Below are 19,520 nucleotides of genomic sequence, written 5' to 3'. Positions count from 1 at the left end.
AAGATGATGAAAACTCATATTTAGGGGGAGCCTAAATATGATAAATGTGAGGGGATCTCATTCTTAGGGGGAGCCTAAGTATGTTGTATTGAGAGGATCTCATACAAAGCTTGAAGAAGCATTATTGTGGAAGTGAGGGGAGTTCAAACTTAAGAGGAGTCTAAGTTGAAACGGAAAAAGAAGCTATAGTAAGTCACTAAAGAGAGAGCTTATCGATAAGTACTTTTGTTGTAATTGTTAAACTCTTTATAGTGAAATTTCGTTCCATCGGATACACTGTCCCCTAGATGTAGGTGTTTTTACATCTAACTAGGTGACCAATCTCTGTATCGTCATTTTTCTATTTGCTTTCATGTTTCCCACTTGTCATAAATATTATTTGTGACATCGTGTTTGACATTGTATTCTATGTTAGATTCACCTAATTTTTCAAAGTAAGACAACATTTTGATGAATATTGTAAAATATATATGTAAATGTTGATGTGATAGCAAAAATTCTAAAAATAAATGAAAAAATAACTACAAAATAATATCAAATATTGATAATCAATTATAAAATTAAAGGATATAGATATATGCATACAAAATAATTGTAAATTGCTTATTATAAAATAAAGTGGATATAAGAATGAAAAATCATAGCATTAAACTTACATAACATAACCTAATATAATAAGTATATAGAAATCATAACATTAAACATAAGAGGAATACAAAAAGCATAACATTTAACATAACACGTCATAATGGAAAAAGAAAAAAAAAAATTCTACAAGTAGATAGATCTTGAGAGAAAATGAGAGGAATATTAGAAAACTCACATCAATTCAAGTTTGAGGTGAAATGATGTCAAAATTCAATGGAAAAGATTTTGATAAAGTATCTCAATTTTGATTTTTTGAAAATGAAAGCTTATGATGGTAAGAGAAACAAAGCTCACATCAATTCAATTTTGAGGTGACATGATGTAGAAATAATTTAGTGAAAAAAAGTTAAAAATAAATATGTGATTTATTCAAAAATAAAATTTTTGATGGTGAAAGAAAAAAAAAAAAACTTTCATTAAGATAGCATAACTAATTAGTATAAAAGAAAATATTAAAATTTGATGGTAATATCGAAATTTCATTTGAAATTTCGAAATTTTTTCCTTAACGAAATTTCAAGATTTTGACAGAAATTTTCCACTATGACTTCAACCAAACATTATATATATATAATAATAATAATAATAATAATAATAATAATTTAATTTTAAAATTTTAATTTATAACAATTTAGTTTTTATATTTTCAAAATTTTCATATTCATCACAAACTTTGTCCTTATAAATATAAACATAAAAACAACTAAATCATTAGAAATTTAAAGTCTATAAACTAAATTTTGTTACCTCGATAAAACACATCAGATGAAAAAACAAAAAGTTCTTTTAGCCCAATATTTTGAACATTACATTCATTTCTATTTATTTTGCATGAATCTATAAACATTTATAATTTGATGTGCTTTTCTTATTATTATGTGAAAAGGAAATGTCTTGTATGTGTATATATATTATAAGGAAATACCTTCATTAGTTGGTATTATCATTATTTGTCGATATCAAATATTACTATTCATTAAAAAATAGAAAACTCATATTACTATTCATCTTATTTAAATATATCAATAGGTGTTTTGTTATTCTTTTATTGTTATAATCAGTAAAGAAATGCAATGTGGCTAAAAGAAATTATATATATTAATAATTGGATTAAAGTACAAATTGAAGCATGCAATAAAACAAAACTTTTAACATATGCAATAAAATGCATACTATATTATATTGAATTAGAAAATAAAAGTTGAATCATGCAATATAAAATAGAACTCTTGAAATATATGCAAAATATATCATCTTTTTTTAAATGTTTTGTACTACAATGGAGTTGAGATCTAACCTTCAATTTTAAGGGAGAAAATGCATGTCAATCACCACTAAACTAAACTCAATTAGATTCAGTAACGAGTAACTTTGATTTCGTTTCTAATATTTTAATTTTTTTTCTATTTTTAAGCTTATATGTTCGTGTAGTTTCAAATAAGTAAATTTTACCTTTGGTAATCCATCCAAAAGATAGTGATGAAAAGTTAGTTATATCACATTCAAAATGTGTGTTGCATAGTGATCAACTAAATATTTGATACCATGCTTATAGTTACCTACGCTAGGGACAATTTATGAGATTTTCATCTAATTATGAAGACTATTTACGAGGTTTAACTTAACCACGAGAAATAAATTCTACCTCTTAAAAATCATATGGATTAAATTCTAACCTTGTCTAAACCATAGGAGATCAAATTCGTAATTGATATAAGTTTTAACTTGCATGATTATATAATAAAACCCTAGATTGTATAAAAACAATAGAAACCAAGATCTTTAAACTAGATGATTTTCATAATAACATGACTTAAACAACATATCATGATCCATGATAATGATTTTATAAAGGATTGTATTTCTGTCTCTTGACCTTACTTTAGAAGTTGATCAAGTTTCTTGATGGAGAGAAAATACTACTTGATGAGGTAGATCTGGAATTAGTCCCTAAGGTTTTATCTTTATATAGACACTTCTCATCATAGTCTAAATTGATGCAACTTCCAAAAGTTTGAGGGTATAATTATTGATATTTTTTATATAATTTATCAATGATAAAAAAAACGATAGATTGACGATAATAATCATTTATACAATATTTGAAAATTACTTCTCTTTAGTAAGAAGGGTGTTATGGAATTAACATAGAGATTTTTATTAGTTCAATAATAGTGTATTAGCTAATAATAGTATGTTATTAACTACTTCTACGGGCAGAAGAAGAACAATTTATTATTGAGAGAATAATACAAATACACAGTCAGATACCTTTAGGATTAAAATCGTAAATAATATAAATATGACAAATACGAATCCAACTTAGGTTTTAGGGGTGTTCCTCCTAAACCCCACCAAGGCATACTCCTAGACTCCAATCAGGAAAACTCCCATACTTGATGGTTCGAAGTATCAGATATCTGATTCAAGACATTCCAATAAAAGACGACGACAAAAAGCGGATGCATTGCTTGTGAAAAAAGAAAAAAAAATGTTAGAAAGAAAGGCACGTTTTAATTTGGCTAAAAGAAAAAGACCCTACTGGGATCACATCAAACAGCCCCACAATAGAAAAAAGAAAGAAAGAAAGAAAGAAAGAAAGACAGCTCTTGAGTCGACATTTCCTCGAAGGATATATTGTATTATTATTAATTTGTAGGCTGATTTCCTTTCCCCTTTTAAAAACAACAATCACAAGTGCGCCCTCTTTTTTGTACCCTTTTTTGTACCCATCTTCTTCCCACTTTCCTCTTCTTTAATACCCCCTTTTTCTTTCTTTCATATATATATATATATATATGCCATTTTAGCCTTCATCTTTCTTTTAGGGCTTGTACAAGAACTCAAAGGGAAGAATACAAAGATGGTGAGAGCTCCATGTTGTGAGAAAATGGGGCTCAAGAAAGGCCCTTGGACTCCTGAAGAAGACCATATTCTCATCAATTATATTAACCTCTATGGCCATGGAAATTGGAGAGCTCTCCCTAAACAAGCTGGTAAATATATACACCATCATCATCATCGTGTACCTTATAATTTCTTCTTTTCATCTTCTATAGTTTCTTTCACGGGGTTGTTTGGAATCACGCTCTAAAATGTTTTTAAGTCTTTAGAAAGTCATTTGAAATAAACCCTAAAATTAGGAGTAATGTTTTTGGTTAATTCAAAATTTGAGTTTTTTCTCTCTGTTTTCTGGATGAATATAGTTAAGAAAGCAATGAGAAAATGTATTAGATAAATACTCGTTTCCATCTCAAAGTGACCAATAAAATGAATAACTTGTTTATCTTATAAATATTGTTTTTTTTCTCCAGTGGGTTAGGACCTTTTATCATAATTTTGTTTTTTGTGGATTTTTTCAGGTTTATTAAGGTGTGGAAAAAGTTGTAGGCTTAGATGGACAAATTACCTGAGGCCTGACATTAAACGGGGAAACTTAACCAAAGAAGAAGAGGAAACCATTATTAACCTACATGAAATGCTTGGAAACAGGTTTTTTTCTCCCATTCATCTCTCTTCCTTTTTTGGTTTTCAAATACTTTATTTTGAACTTATTTTCGATCATCTTAAATCCATTTAGTAACCATTTCATTTTTTGTTTTTGGTTTTGAAAATAAAGCTTATTTATTCCCCATTCTAAAAAATTTGTATATTTCTTAAGTACAATAATGATTGAATTTTAATCAAATTCCAAAAATAAAAACAAAATACGTTTTTTGTCTTAAAAAATTGGCTTGATTTTTAAATAATTGGTAGAAAGTAGATAACAAAATAAGAAATTTGGAGATGAAATTAGTGTCTAAAGACTTAATTTTCAAAAATTAAAAAACTAAAAACGAAATAGTTACCAAATGACACATTTAGTAATTAAATAATAAAAAATACTAGATGAGTTACACCTATATTTATTCAGCTACTCAATTGTCTAATTAACAACTTATCCAAGAAATTTTCCTTCTTCATTTTAAAAATATTTCTGCATAGAAATGAGTGATACACCAAATATTGCTATTGAATTAAAAGCTTACATCACAACATTTTTGTCTTATTAAGTTATTAATTAACTATCCAATATGAATCTTGTCTCCACAAATTTTTTATGCTAGAACAAATAAATATTCAATTATCTTCCCACATCACAAAAAGTCGTTCAATAGTTATTTATATTATAATTATATTTAGTACATTTTTTAAATTTATAAAAAGAAATGAGACAGAGAGATTCGAATCTTATATCTAAATGTTAAAGTTATAGATATATGTTCATGATGAATAGTTCATCTTATTTGGACAAGGATAAATTATTCAACATGATTCACACAACGTAATTATTTTTTAAAGAACAATATTTAAATACATCATGAAATGCATTTTTTTTTCAATCTATTCCAATTAAAAATATCAAAATTATTAAAAAAAAATAGAAATAGTTTGTAACATGACAAACTATATAGATACAAAAATAAAGTGTAACTCTGAATATATCCAAATATTCTTTTATCTCGTAATAATTGATATATACAAAAACATATATACAGTTCAAAACTATCATTCCCAATTTTGTTTATAATTTGTCACGTGACTCTTATGTCCTCGAAGAAAGATATAGCTTTAACCATTAGCTAATTAATTAGTTATCACATCGGTTAGTGCATAGTCTTTAATCCATTTTATGTCATCATGTGACACTAACGAACAAAACTGGCAACATTGAACTTAACAAACATGTTTTTTTTAACATAATTGTTTTTTATTGTTCAAATTTTTATTTATCTATATAATTAGAATGAATTGTAAAAAGGTGGGTTTAATCTAGAATGCATCTATATTTATTTATTATTATGTTTAAACTAAAATTTTAATTTGGGTTTTCTTTTAGATGGTCGGCAATTGCAGCAAGATTACCCGGGAGAACCGACAATGAGATTAAAAACGTGTGGCACACCCATTTGAAAAAAAAGCTAAGACAAAATTACTTCACTCCACAACTTGAAAGTTACGCCGCCGTGAACCGGCCGATCTGCGGTGGTGATAAAGAAGAATTTATAGTACAACAACCCTTCAAATTTACGACATTTCAGCCGATGCAGGCCTCTGCTTCGGCTTCTTCCCCGCCCCATTGCTCCAGTGAGAGCTCCTCCATCGTCACGGCAGAGAACGGCGAGTTGTCAACAAATAACCTGCCGGAAGCCGACGATAATTTCTGGATGGAAGTTTTGGCCAGCGACCAAATCGCCACCGTGGGAAGCCAACAGGGATTTGGAGGTCAAAGTAGTCAGGGTCAGTTTGGTAATTTTACAATGGAGCAACCAATTCATGAGACTATGGATTTTTGGTATAATATTTTTGCAATAGGAGGGGATTTATCTGAGTTGAAAGAGATATTATGAGCCTAATGAAATTAATTGTTATTATTATTTTTTGGGTGGGGAATTAGCTAGTGGGTTATAATGACAATAGACTACTTTTCTTTTCACCTTTTAGAGGAGAGGGATTGTATTCACCATTCCAAAAGTTGTCAAAATTTTATGGGGTTTTACAGATCACAAAATTTTAAAAAACAAAATAGAAAATAATACACAAAAGTAGACAAAAAAAAAAAAAAAAAAAAAAAAGAAGAAGAAGAAGAAGAAGAAGAGGTTTGAAAAAAAATGAGGTTTATTCTTTGAGTTGGGTAATTTCTTTAAAATTAAAAAAAAAAAAAAAAAGGTCTATCATTAGTATATTTTCAAATTGAATTGAGGGATAGGATAACTATAAGTATTATATATTCATTACTTTATTGTAGGATGGTTTACAAACTTTAATTATAATATATAAAGGTATAATCCGTTCATGTAGTCATTACCATGCAAAAGATCCTTTTACTTTGAAATTCATTCCATTTTGATTCGTCTATTTATAAATACCAATTTTAGTTTATATACTTTTAATAAACCTTAAAATTATTACTGTAAATTTAGTTCATTCACAATTGACACGTACTCTCAATCCTTGAAGTCGGATATTTGATCTGGATTCTATCGTAGTTGTAATTAGAAAAGTGTTAGAAATTAGATTTTATTGTTATAAAATTATTTTTTCTTTTGAAATTGATAAAATAATAATAATAATTTTCATTAAAAAAGATGCAATGGGAGTATGAGACAATGTTTTCCAAAATTTTTGAAACTTAATTATACACCAACGACTGATTATAAGAAATTTATCAATAACAAGAAAAATTAAATTTAAACATTTAAAAATATAACCATCAAAGTAGAATAAATTTGAGACTATAATAGTATTTTAAATTACGAACATTTTGTATTTCATTTTTAAAAATTAAACTCATAAATGTCACTTTTATCTATTAGTTTCTTAGTTTTTTTATCTACTTTTTAGGAGTGTCTTTAGATACCAAGTTAAAATTTTAAAAACTAAAAGAATCGTCTTTTTCTTTTATTTTTTTAATTTATTTTAAAATTCAATTAAAAATTTAAATATTTAATTAAGAATGATGATAGATAATAAACCCAAATTTTTAATCGAAAAGAAAAAATGAAACAGTTATCAAACTAATTTTTTTTTAATGCATGATATGACCAACCATGATTTTTTTAGTTTTTTTATTATATACTTTGACACTCATAAATTTAAGAGCAAACTATATTATAAAATAAACAATATACATTATTTTTAATACGATTGTTTTCTCGACTTTGTTTCTTTCAACTTTTTCACCTAAAAATTAATGTGGGTGGGCCTTTAAAGTGGATAATTTCTCTAGCTAGTTATATATAATATACATACTTTATATTGCAAATAGTAATGCCGACATATTTGTGTGTGACTGACTATGAGATTTATATTCTCTCTCATGTCCACTTAAACCACATTAAATTGTATTTAAAAAGAGTCTCGTATTCAAATTGAATTCTTCAACCATTATATTGACATTTTTTGTACATATAATCTTCATTTTCCCTTTTATTTTATCCATCCCTTAATAATTACATATCTCTTAGATTACTTCTTTTGTTGCTTTTTCTTTAAGTACTTTTTTTTCCTCAAATTTTGAGCTAGTTTTCGAGGTTTAAAAATTTTATAAGTAGAATATAATTTTGATCTACTTTTTAAATTTGAAAACGAGGTTAGAAAAGAAATAATTTCATTGATCAATACGTGAGAAACATATAAGATTGAGTAGCAAAATCAAAACTTGTCATAACATCACAAAAGAAGCCCATTTTATTAAATTTAGGGCAAATAAATGTCAAACTGAAAAATATCGCATATCTCCTTAATTTCTAGTCATCTTATCACAACGATAAGCTTATCGAATTTAAGGGTGATTAAGTGTGACTCACGATCGATAAATTGGGCTTGAAATTATAAATTGGATGCAGCTAAATAATTTAAGTCGCTTGATTCCCAAATTTCCATTTTAAGCCCACGATAAATTTGGGCCAAATAAAATATTTGGTTAAAGACCAAGTCCAATTTATGGGACCAAAAGTAACTAGGCAAAAAGCCACTACTAAAAAACTTTATGAATAGAGGTCATACCCTTCATTTTAGGAGGAGATTGGAAGAATTGAAGATCGAAATTCTGAATATCCAAAGAATATAACTCTGAAACACTGAAAAGTGTAACTCTCCTAAAGATATGAAGATTAAAGACGTAGAAGACAAAAACTTTTCCAAAATTCTTGAAGACTTTAAAGTTGAAGTTCCAAGAAGACTTGAAAGATTTAAACTTCTATCAACATTCAAGAGAAAGCATCAAAATATGTACACACTATATTATGCTAAAATAATACAAAAATTCATTTAACATATTAAATTTATAAAGAAATCTCGTTGAATAAAAATAACTACATGAAAATCGTAAAATTTTGAGCTATTGAGGACGGGTCGTAATTTTCTAACAACTTTGATAGGGGAGGACCAAAGGCTAGCAAAGATTTCATGATGATGCACATTCTTATTTTATTTTCATTTACTTCCTATGTTTCAATACTTTATACTTATGCTCACTTTTGGTAGATGTCAGTTAATTAATTTAAAAGAATTGTGATGTGATTTTTTAATTAATTTTAGTAATAGTGAAAAAATAGTGTCTGAACTAATTTACTAAATATTATTTTAATCATTTCAAATTAATTAATAAACATTAATCTCATAGACCATAAGTAAGAATTTAATGAAAAATGAATGATAAATTACGCCAAAAATCTTTAAACCTAAGGATTAAATGAAAATAATATTCAAATTTTAATTGCAAAAATGTAATATTTTGAAATTTAAGATACAAGGAAAAATATAACATTTTGAAACTAAAAAAAGTAAATGAAAAATAGACGAGCCAAAATAGTACATTTTTTCTTTTTTCTTTTTTCTTTTTTTAAATTGTAATAGAAAGTTAAAACTTTTACAAAAGAAAATAACAAAAATATATATAACTTATTGTAGATCAAATCTATAGGCAGATTTTATTGATAAATTTTCAAAAAAGAAATCATATAACTAGAGATGACTAATTTTCCTACTTTTTTACTTATATTGTTTTTTTTTTCTTTGGAAGAATTATCCTTCTACTAAATTATTTGTTTTAATATTGACAAAGAAAAAGCTTAGGTGATGACTTGTTTGCAAATATCAAACATGGTTTATATCCAATGGTTAACAAGTGAAATAAATTAAAATTGAGTCATTAGTCAGTTCACACAATTTCTTTAGACTTCAAAAAAGTTTTTTTTTTTCCCTTTTTTTTTTTCAAAAAAATGGAAAATGGGTTGGTGGGTTCCTTCAAATTTCATCAAAAGGTTTATGATGATTTGATAGCATGAATTTTCTCCTCTTTTTCTTCCCTTGAGAAATTAAGCTTTCAAGCCAAATTTAGCTACTTTCTCTGTTGATTGGATTTGAAATACTCCATAGACCCATGGAGAAAAATCTACATGATGTCCAAACTTTTATTTCATTTCAAATTTCAATATTATGATGGAAATTTGGTGATAAGATATGTCTCCACAACAATAGTAGAAAATTAAACAGTGAAATGTGTCTGAATAATAATTAGGAGCTAAATGAACTATGAATTTGGGATCCAAATCTTTGGTTTCAATTAAAAAAAATTAAAAGGTGCATATTAATGGCAGATATATTCATCATATGGTTGAAATCTTCTTCATACTTGTTTTTTTTTTAGACAATTACAAATATAGCAATTAGACCTAAAGTATTTAAAGATATAACACAACAATTTTTTTTTTTTTTGCAAATATAGCAAAATTTAGATCCAAGTCTCATAGTCTACTAGCAATAGACCTTATCTCTAATAGGAGTCTATCAGCAAAAGAGTCTATCAATAAGATTTTGTTATATTTACAACTCTTTAATAATATTGCTATATAATTAATTATTAGTTCTAAAAGTACTACAAATTGTAATTACCCTTATTTTCTTAAACTTAAATACAATTTGGTCATTTTGCTTTAGAATTTGGTTTCTAGAATGTACCTTTAAAATTTAAACCATTTTACAAACGACAACATGGTACTTCGTTCATTAAAATTCATAAAAGGTAACTATAAACTTATATTTAAGAGTTTACGTTAAAATTTTGAGTATTTTTTTTTAACGTACAGAAGCTAACATGATTACATGAGCAAAATTTTGTTCATTTAAAAAATGTTTTAAAACAAAAATCGACATAAATGAAAACAAATATTTTAGAAATACATATCAAATTGAATGGACCAAATTAGTATTTAAACTATTTTTTTTTTCATATCACTTTTTTTTTTGGGAGAATTTTCTCTTATAACATTTGTACTTTCTTCAATATTTCATACTTTTTCGTTTTCAAGAGATACTGAATATGATTTAAAAAACAAAAACCTAATTTAAATCTTAACTCAGAGAAAAATTCAGGCTCCGTTTAATAATCATTTTATTTTTAAAAATAAAACTTATGGGCACTACTTCCATTTCCAAAGTTCTTCTTTTTGCTATTTACTTTTCACCAATGGTTTAAAAAACCAAGCCAAATTTTGAAACTAAAAAAAAGTAGCTTTCAAAAACTTATTTTTACTTTTAGAATTTGGCTAAAAACCCAACCATTGCACTTAAGAAAGATACAAATTATTGTAAGAAATGTGGATGAAATAGATTTAAAAAAACAAAAACAAAAGACCAAATAGTTATTAAACGAGGCCTCAACTTCTCACACCATTTAATGAAATGATTATGTTACTTAATTATTAGACTTGAAATTCCATTCATATTACATTGTTTTGAATTCTTTGTAAAGGTCAAAGGAATAGACCAATTTGAAGGGGAAAAAATGAAAAGAAATCACAATTATTTTCTACTACTTCATAATTACTTTTGCTTTACTTATTTTGAATTCATTTTGATGGGTATATATATCCTTTATTCTTTAATTTCATTTTGAGTAAATATTTTGTGTATCTTGTGAGTTATATCTATCTTTTTTACAACTTTCACTAACTGTATAATATAAAAAAATAATTTAAGAAGAAGAGAAAAGAAGAATTTACCATGTGATAAATTATAATTAAAAAATAGAATGAATTACAGAAAAATAGGTGTAGTTCTCCAATTTTTTTTTTTTTTTAATTTTATTATCTACATCAATAGGGAGAGGAAATATGAAAAGTCGGCATATATGAAAAGGGAACTAATCTAATGGCCACTAAAGTGGGAAACGAACATAAAGCTTACTTTATACTTTAATGGATAAGGGTAACTTTAATTTTTAATTTATCTTACTCTAGAATTAGTAATTTAAGTTTAAAAAGTAAGAAAAGCATAAAAGTCAATAAAATTATTATTATTATCGTGAATTGAAATCTCATATCTCAAAATAAAAAAGGAGAAGGATCTTAAACATTAAGTTATGTTCATGTTAGTCGATTGACAAAATTCAACATTTAAAATTCAATAATAAATTTAGTTAAGATGTTTGATTTTTCAATTTGAACAAAGTACAATAAATTAGAGCATTACATCATCAATAGAGGAATCAAATGTTGGAACTCCTATTACTACATGTTAAAGAAAATTAAACTTTGAACCAAGGATAATTAGTAATTTGTAATAATGTGAAAGGAAAAATAAAGAGGGAGAGCAAATATATGTAGTATTTTCTTAAGTCAATTTGTTTCCTGTTTTTCTGTAATGGGAATGAAAGCAAATTGGGGCTGCTGTTTGATAAATTCCAAAAGAAATTATTTTCAAAGGGAATGAAAGTTGGTAAATATTATTAATTAATGAAGCAAAAGTGTGATTAGGCTTATTTTTCTCAATGTGGAAAACAAGCTCCTTAGGCGGCCTAAAGTTTGTTTGAAAAGTCTTCTAACGTTGTTTTTTCTTTTATCAGAGTTATTATAGCAACGGGTATAAAAATTCGAATCTATGATCTCAAGAAAAGTAATATATTTCAGTTATGGGTGAGTTACGTTGTATTTAAAAATCGTTACCCTAAAATCTAAAGTTGCGACCCTAAATTCAGTATACTTATACTGACTCTTCTATACATATTGACTCTAACTAACACATCATTCAATAACCCTAATTGGATTAGATGTAAAATACGCTACCAACCAAAACCTCCATAAATCGATTCACTCAAAAAACGCAAAAATCAATCTACAATAAAAAAAGAAAAAAATTGAGACTTTCATTCTTTCATTCCTAATCCAAATCGCATCGACCTTTTTCGACGTAATACAACCCAAATTAATAATCACTAATTTAGCCCTCAAATTCTAACATCAAAACTCAACATCGATATGAACCTTTTATAAAAACAAGCTAAAATAATCAGAAACATAAAAATACCAAAAAGAAATAGGTCAGACTTACTTTTTCCATTCAATAGCCACTCCTCCAATGGAGATTTGAGGTCCAGATGCAAAATATACTCATTAATAAGATGGTACAAGGCTTCAAATATCCGTTTCACATAGATTTATTACTAGATTAATTTTAAAAGGTGTACAATATATCATTTTTTATATATAAAGCACCGTAAAACAATATTAATATAACATTTTAATAAGCATATAACTAGGATTTATATAAAAAAAGATATATCATTAGATTATTAAATAAACTTTTAAAAAGTATAAATTGGGTAAACAAAAATATTATAAACAATCAAGTGTATGAAAAGTAAAAAAGACGATGGAAGAAAACGTGATAACAATATAAATAAAAAGATTTCGAAAAATAATAGGATAAAATAGAATAGGATAACAAAGTATAGATTGGAAAAACGGAGTCCAATAACAAAACAGAATAAGATAACAAATTATAGATGGGAAAAACGGAGTCCAATAACAAAAGATTGATTGAAAGAGATATTTGAGTAGAAAAATTAGGAAGAATCTTTCATTTAAATGCGGGAAAATCTTTTGTTCAAATGAGGTATCATCTTTATTATACATCAGGTTTGTTAAAATCCGATACCAATATTACAATTATACTGGATGTGTAAAAATTTATCCCAAAACTCAATGAAGATAGACTTGAAATATGAAAAAAGTTTGTGCATGTGCATTCCAACTGTTTTGCTAAATCATAATGTCACATTACAATTACACCGTATGTGTAAATGTAGATTAGTTAAATCTCATAAGTTCACGTTACTATTATAGGTATGTGTAAATGTACATTAGTTAATTACTAGAACTCACCAAGGACAAATTGAGAATATGGATAAAATGAGGCATGTGTGGGGCACATGTTTTGCCAAAATTTTGACTGAAATTAGATTTTGCCAAAGCTCCAAAACAGATCTTTCTATATAGTCCAATTTTCCTTTTTCTTTGAACTTTTTGGCTTTAGTTTCTTGATACGATATAATTATTGGTTATTTAATTCTTGACATGCTTTTAATATAATGTTTGCCTTTTTTTTTAAATTAAATAATTTCATAATCTTATTTCTTGTGTTCCAACCAGACAAAATTTCATCCATTAAATAAAAGTTCCACATTTGAGGTCTATATCAACACAATATATCCACTCGCAGTTCATATATATTAATCTATTATTCATATTGAACAATTCTAAAATTTACAACACACTCTATCAACCCCAATATGATAATTCCAAAATTACGAGAACAATTACCAATAGCCAAGTTTTCAATGTTGTCAAGAATAGGGTGTAGAGGGCAGTCCAAAAATAGAAAAGTAAAATGTTCTCGGCGGGTGGAAAACAAGTATTGATCAAAGTTGTGGTCCAAGCCATACCTAGCTATTATATGAGTTGTTTCAAGCTTCCAATGAGTCTGTGCAAGGAGCTAAATGCTATGTGTAGCCAATTTTGGTGGGGTTCGTCTGAAGAAAAGAAGAAAATCCAATGGAGAAGCTGGCACCATCTTTATAAGAACAAACAAGAAGGCGGAATGGATTCAAAGATTTTAGTGCTTTTAACCAAGCTATGTTGGCTAAGGATAACTAGAATATTGTGAAAAACCCTGATAGTTTATTGTCTAGAATTTTAAAGGATCGTTATTTTCGAAGTGGTAACTTTTTAAATGTGGAGTTGGGTGCCAATCCTTCCCTCACTTGGAGAAACATATTTTGGGGGAGGGATTTGTTTCTTAAAGGCTACTGTTAGGTTGACGACTCTTCACAAGGCCCAAATACTTAAGATCAAAGCTTGAGAGATGAAGAAATGACATAGAAATATTCTACCAAATCCTCGATACTCGGAACTCGATGCTTGACTACTTCCTACTCGATCCTTGATGAGAATTCCCTTATTTGTCTGACAAGTCTTTGTTAAATCCTCGATGGAACTTGATGACAACATAATTAATACTCGATCATACTCGATGATTCTTGAACGATACTCGGTGTGACTCAGAGGTGAAAACGATGTACTCGAAGCTACTCGATAGCGAAGAATCGATGCACGATTGACTCAATATTCAGATTACTCGATGCGATTTGAAAGATAATTGAATGGAATTTGCAGTAAAGAAACACTCAAATGAACAAAAAAGATAAAGGAAGAAGATGGAGACACAGTGTTTACGTGGTTCGGCAAGATTGCCTACGTCCACAGGAAGATCTGATTTCTTTCATTGATGAAGATTGCGTACAAAGTTTTTTTTTTTTTTTTTGTTTACAGAAAACTAAGAAAATGATGATAACTCTCTGATTTGAATTTAAAATCAATGGTGTTTATAGAGTATACAAGTTGACCATTTACAAAGTTAGTTATAAACAAACAAAAAATTGAGGTATTTGAGTCAAAGCTTCTTCAAAAATTCCACCTTGACTCTAACGCCTTGCAATCTTCTGATCTTCCTGATTTTGACCGGTTTTCTACCCTGTGTCTAGAAGCTCAAAGTCAACCTGTTCTAAATATTTAAACAATTTAAGCTTTGAAACAGGTTTTGTTAACATGTTAGCTGCATTATCAGAAGTATGAACCTTTAAAATTTCTATCTCCCCTGTCTCAATTTTATCTCTAATGAAATTATACTTGGTATCAATGTGCTTAGTTCTAGTGTGGAATTGTGAATTTCGGGACAAATGGATAGCACTTTGGTTGTCACAGTAGAGTTTAACTACTGTTTGATCTACTCCAAAGTATTTCAGCAATCCCTTGAGCCATAATGCCTTTTGATTGCTTCTGTTAAAGCCATATATTCAACTTCTGTTGTAGATAAGACTACTATAGGCTGTAGTGATGCTTTCCACCTGATTAGCTTAAGACAAAAAAGGAAAAAGTAACCTGTTAAGGACCTCATTTTGTCCAAATCACCTGCATAGTCAGCATCCACATATCCATAAAGCTCTAGGTTTGGTTCAGCTGACCTTTGGTAGACTAACTTTCAGATTTTAGACCAAACCAAGTACCTTAGGATCCATTTAGTAGCCTCCCAGTGTCTCTTACCAGGATTAGATACATATCTACTAATTAAGCTAGCTGAATATGAGAGATTAGGTATGGTAGAAATCATTAAATACATTAGGCTTCCGACTACTTAAATATAATGTATGACAACCATCTGTTTTTTATGTTCTTGGTTAGAATCCCTAGAAGAGTTAGCTGAGGAAAGCTTAAAGTGCTGAGCAATATGTAAACTCACATGTTTAGCATCATTCATGTTGAATCTTTTAAGGATCTTCTCACAGTAAGAGGACTGATTGATGCTTAGAATAGACTTATCCTTGTTCCTATGGATCTCTATTCCTAGGACCTTGCTTGCTTTTCCTAAGTCCTTCATATCAAATTCTCTTTTTAAGAGGTTTTTAACATGGATTAGATCTCCTTTGGACCTACCTGCCAGCAACATGTCATCTACATATATGAGTAGGCAAACTTTGTCCTTGTAAGAACCTGTATTTACATAAACACATATGTCAAATGAACTTCTTTTGAACCCAATGCTAGAAATACAATCATTGAATCTCTTATACCAGTACTTAGGTGATTTTTTTAACCCATATAGATTTGTTAAGTAATCAAAAGAGATTTTATTTTCCTTTAACTTCAAATCCTTTAGGTTGCATCATATAGATTGTCTTCTCTAGATGTCCATGAAGAAAAGCAGTTTTGACATCTAGTTGATATAATTCAAGATTATTTTGAGCAATTAAGGATAGAAGAAATCTTATGGAAGTCTGTTTTACAACATAGGGAGAAAATCTCATAATAGTTTATTCCTTCCCTTTGAGTGAATCCCTTTGCAACCAATCTAGCTTTATACCTAGGCTTTGGATCACAGGATACTCCTTCTTAAGTTTGAAAATCCATTCAGAGGCAACAAGTTTGTAACCTTTTGGTAGAGGAACTAAAGACAAAGTGTCATTCACTTTTAGTGAATGCATCGCCTCATTCATTGCTTCAATCCAATCTCTTGCATTAGCACAACTTGTTGCTTCCTCAAAGGTAGTTGGTTCTTAGTTAGTAGGAGCTACCACAATATTTAAAACCAAATTCATATAATTCATTTCAATGTATCTAACTGGAGGTGTGATAGTTCTCCTTTGTCTATCCCTAGCTAAGACATACTGGCTTAAATCCGGTTGCTCACATGTTGTCTCCTCATGTTCCCTTACATCTTCCTCAGTTTCTCTTGTGTCACTAGGTTGGCTAGACTCAATTGGCTATACAGTTGGTAACTCACCTCAATTCATGTGTTGGATCCTTCATCCTCAACCTTTTTCTCCTTGTGCATAAACATTTCCTCTTCCCTAAAGGTGATGTCTTTGCTCACTATGAACTTCCTCTCAGCCGGATGCCACATTTTAAAACCCTTGACACCCTCTGTAAAGCCTACAAGCATGAACTTGACTGCTTTGGCCTTTAACTTTCCCTTATTTTTGTGTACAAAACCTACACATCCAAAGATCTTGAGGTTATCTAGGTTAGGAGGAAGATTAGTTCACTTTTCCTCAGGGTAAGCAATTTTAAAGATGTGTAAGGGAACCTATTCAAGGTATACACTATATAGGCTGCAGCTTCTGCCCAATAATTTTTCCCTAATATAGCATAAGAGAGAAAACACCTAACCCTTTCCATTATGGTTCTATTTAACCTCTCAGCAGCCCCATTTTGTTGAGGTGTATACCTCACTGTTCTATGTCTACCATTCTCACTACAAAATTTATCAAAGTATTCATTGCAAAACTCAAGCCCATTATCGGTTCTAAAGTATTTTAATTTTTATTGATTTTCTATCATAGCTTTTCATTCTTTAAAATTCCTAAAAACTTGGTCCTTAGTTTTAAGAAACTATATCCAGCTCTTCCTAGAAAAATAATCTATAAAGGTTAGAAAATATCTTGAGCCACTAAGGCTTGGTGTAGGAAATGGTCCCCATAGGTCAGAATGGACATAGTCCAATGCTCCTTTGTTGGTGTGTTGAGATTTTGTAAAACTTTGCCTGGTTGCTTTATCTAAAATGCAGTGTTCATAAAAGGAAAGGTGATCACTGATACCTTTGGGCAGAATTCCTTGCTTGGACAGTGTTTGCATTCCCTTTTCACTAATATGAGATAGTCTTTTGTGCCATAAGTCAGGCTTGTTGTTGAAGTTGTGTAGGCACTTGTCATTATCTCAACTTCTCTCACAATGTAAAGGTCATTGATCTTCTCACCAACCAACACAACTTTGGAATCAGTGATCACCTCAAGAACTCCACCTTTTCCTCTACATTTGCACCCAATGGAGTCCAACATGCCCAGAGATATCAAGTTTATCTTGAGCAAAGGTACATGTCTCACATTTCGTAGAAGCTTGATTGATTCATCCTTTAGCTTCCAAGATACTGAACCAACCCCTTTTATCTTGTAGGTTTCATTGTTTCCCATGTACACAGATTCTCCATCTATTTCCTTTAAGTATTAAACCAAGGTTTGAAAGGTGTCATGTGATAGGTACACCGGAGTCAAGTACCCAATCATGCTTTCCAAGAGGACTAATTTAGTTGGTTTGATTTCTGGTGGAGGCTAAGGCATTAGAATAAAAGTAGAAACCTTCAACCACTAAAGTTTCTGGTTGTTTTCCCTTCTGATCCTTCTCTTTTTCTTGGTTTTTTTCTTTTTAGACTGTAGCAATCTCTCACCAAGTGACCTTCCTTCTTGCAGTAGTTGCATCTTAGCTTGGTCTTAGGTTTGTGCTCTTCACCTGACTGGTTTTATTCCCCTAAGACTGGTTCTGCTTAAACAACTCCTCTGTACTAGGCTGCTCCTTCTTGACTGACTGAAGCTCTAACTTTCTAGTTCTTAATGTTGAAATGATGGCATCAATGGTAACTAATTCTCTACCATATTTCAAAGCATTCTTCACTTTCTTATAGGCTTCGAGTAGAAAGTTTAATAGCATAAAAGCCTCATTCTCGTCGCCAATTTTCTCAATAAGGCTTTTGAACTCTGAGACTTGTTGGGGTTGATGCCCTAAAGTCTCGTGTCTTATAGTTTGTAAACAGTTTGTATGAACGCTTGTGTTATTAATATATAACATTTACTTTACATCTTGTATTTTTGCTCGGTTACTTGTTTTATTTTCTTTACCACAAACCAATAAACATAAAATCCCTAGTTATCTGTATGTGACTCAAGCATGTATATGGTGACATACAAGTGGATCATGTCTTGAGTGATAATCAAAATGGTCTGTAGTATATGGATATAGAAGGGAAACCTTATCTTGATAATGCTACGAATGCGGCCCGCTTTATGGAATGGTCACAAATTTTATGACTTGTCACAGATGGTCTGATCCTGATCATTCGTGTTGGGGACATGCATGCGGTGGCGTCCTATACAAAGAGTTTGTATAAGACCTGACCACGAAGTGTTAATGTCTTGTTATATAACACCGTTCATGACAGAGACTTCACTTCACTAGGATGACCATAGGTAATATGACCTCAATCCTGAGTGAGTTAGGAGCTCCTGCCATCGAGGGCGGTCTTTTGATTTGTATGGGTGTGAGTGGCCAGGTCACCGATTCAAACCTACCATTTTGGGGATTCGTCTGATTTGGGAGCTGGGAACTCAGCTACGCAAGATGGAATTCACTCCTTCCCCGAGGCAAGGGTAAGTAGATAGATAGCTCCCTTAAGGGCAGATTCTGGGGCTTGAATGATATGGCGCCACACACCTTCTCTTGCTCGAGAGGTGTTCACACATAGTTGGACTATGTTGTATTGTTCATTAAAGGAATCAGTGGTACTTAAGGAGTGAGATGTAACTATTGGAACATAATGGTAATTTGGCTCAGCTGTACTTACGAGCATCTGTGAAGGGTCATCGTACTTATGATTGGTTATATTTGATGGACACAGAAATATATCTGTGGTTAGAAGAGTTCAATTGTTGGTCTTTAGTAGAA

At 29.6% G+C, this 19,520-nt stretch overlaps 1 protein-coding gene across 1 annotated transcript; it reads left to right on the top strand.

The window, feature by feature from the left end:
- The first annotated feature begins 3,366 nt into the window (after nucleotides 1–3,366).
- On the top strand, nucleotides 3,367–6,189 carry LOC120077608 (transcription factor MYB14-like). Its single transcript, XM_039031547.2, has 3 exons — nucleotides 3,367–3,644; nucleotides 4,011–4,140; nucleotides 5,528–6,189. The coding sequence occupies exons 1-3, from the start codon at nucleotides 3,512–3,514 to the stop codon at nucleotides 6,036–6,038; spliced, it is 774 nt and encodes a 257-aa protein (XP_038887475.1). The 5' UTR covers nucleotides 3,367–3,511; the 3' UTR covers nucleotides 6,039–6,189.
- The last annotated feature ends 13,331 nt before the right edge of the window (nucleotides 6,190–19,520 follow it).

The sequence above is a fragment of the Benincasa hispida genome, chromosome 5, assembly GCF_027475165.1.
Source record: "Benincasa hispida cultivar pf3 chromosome 5, pf3_genome.v1.1, whole genome shotgun sequence".
In the NCBI taxonomy this organism is placed as follows: domain Eukaryota; kingdom Viridiplantae; phylum Streptophyta; class Magnoliopsida; order Cucurbitales; family Cucurbitaceae; genus Benincasa; species Benincasa hispida.
Note: the sequence above shows the minus strand (reverse complement) of the source record. Positions and strands in the feature narration are given on the sequence as shown.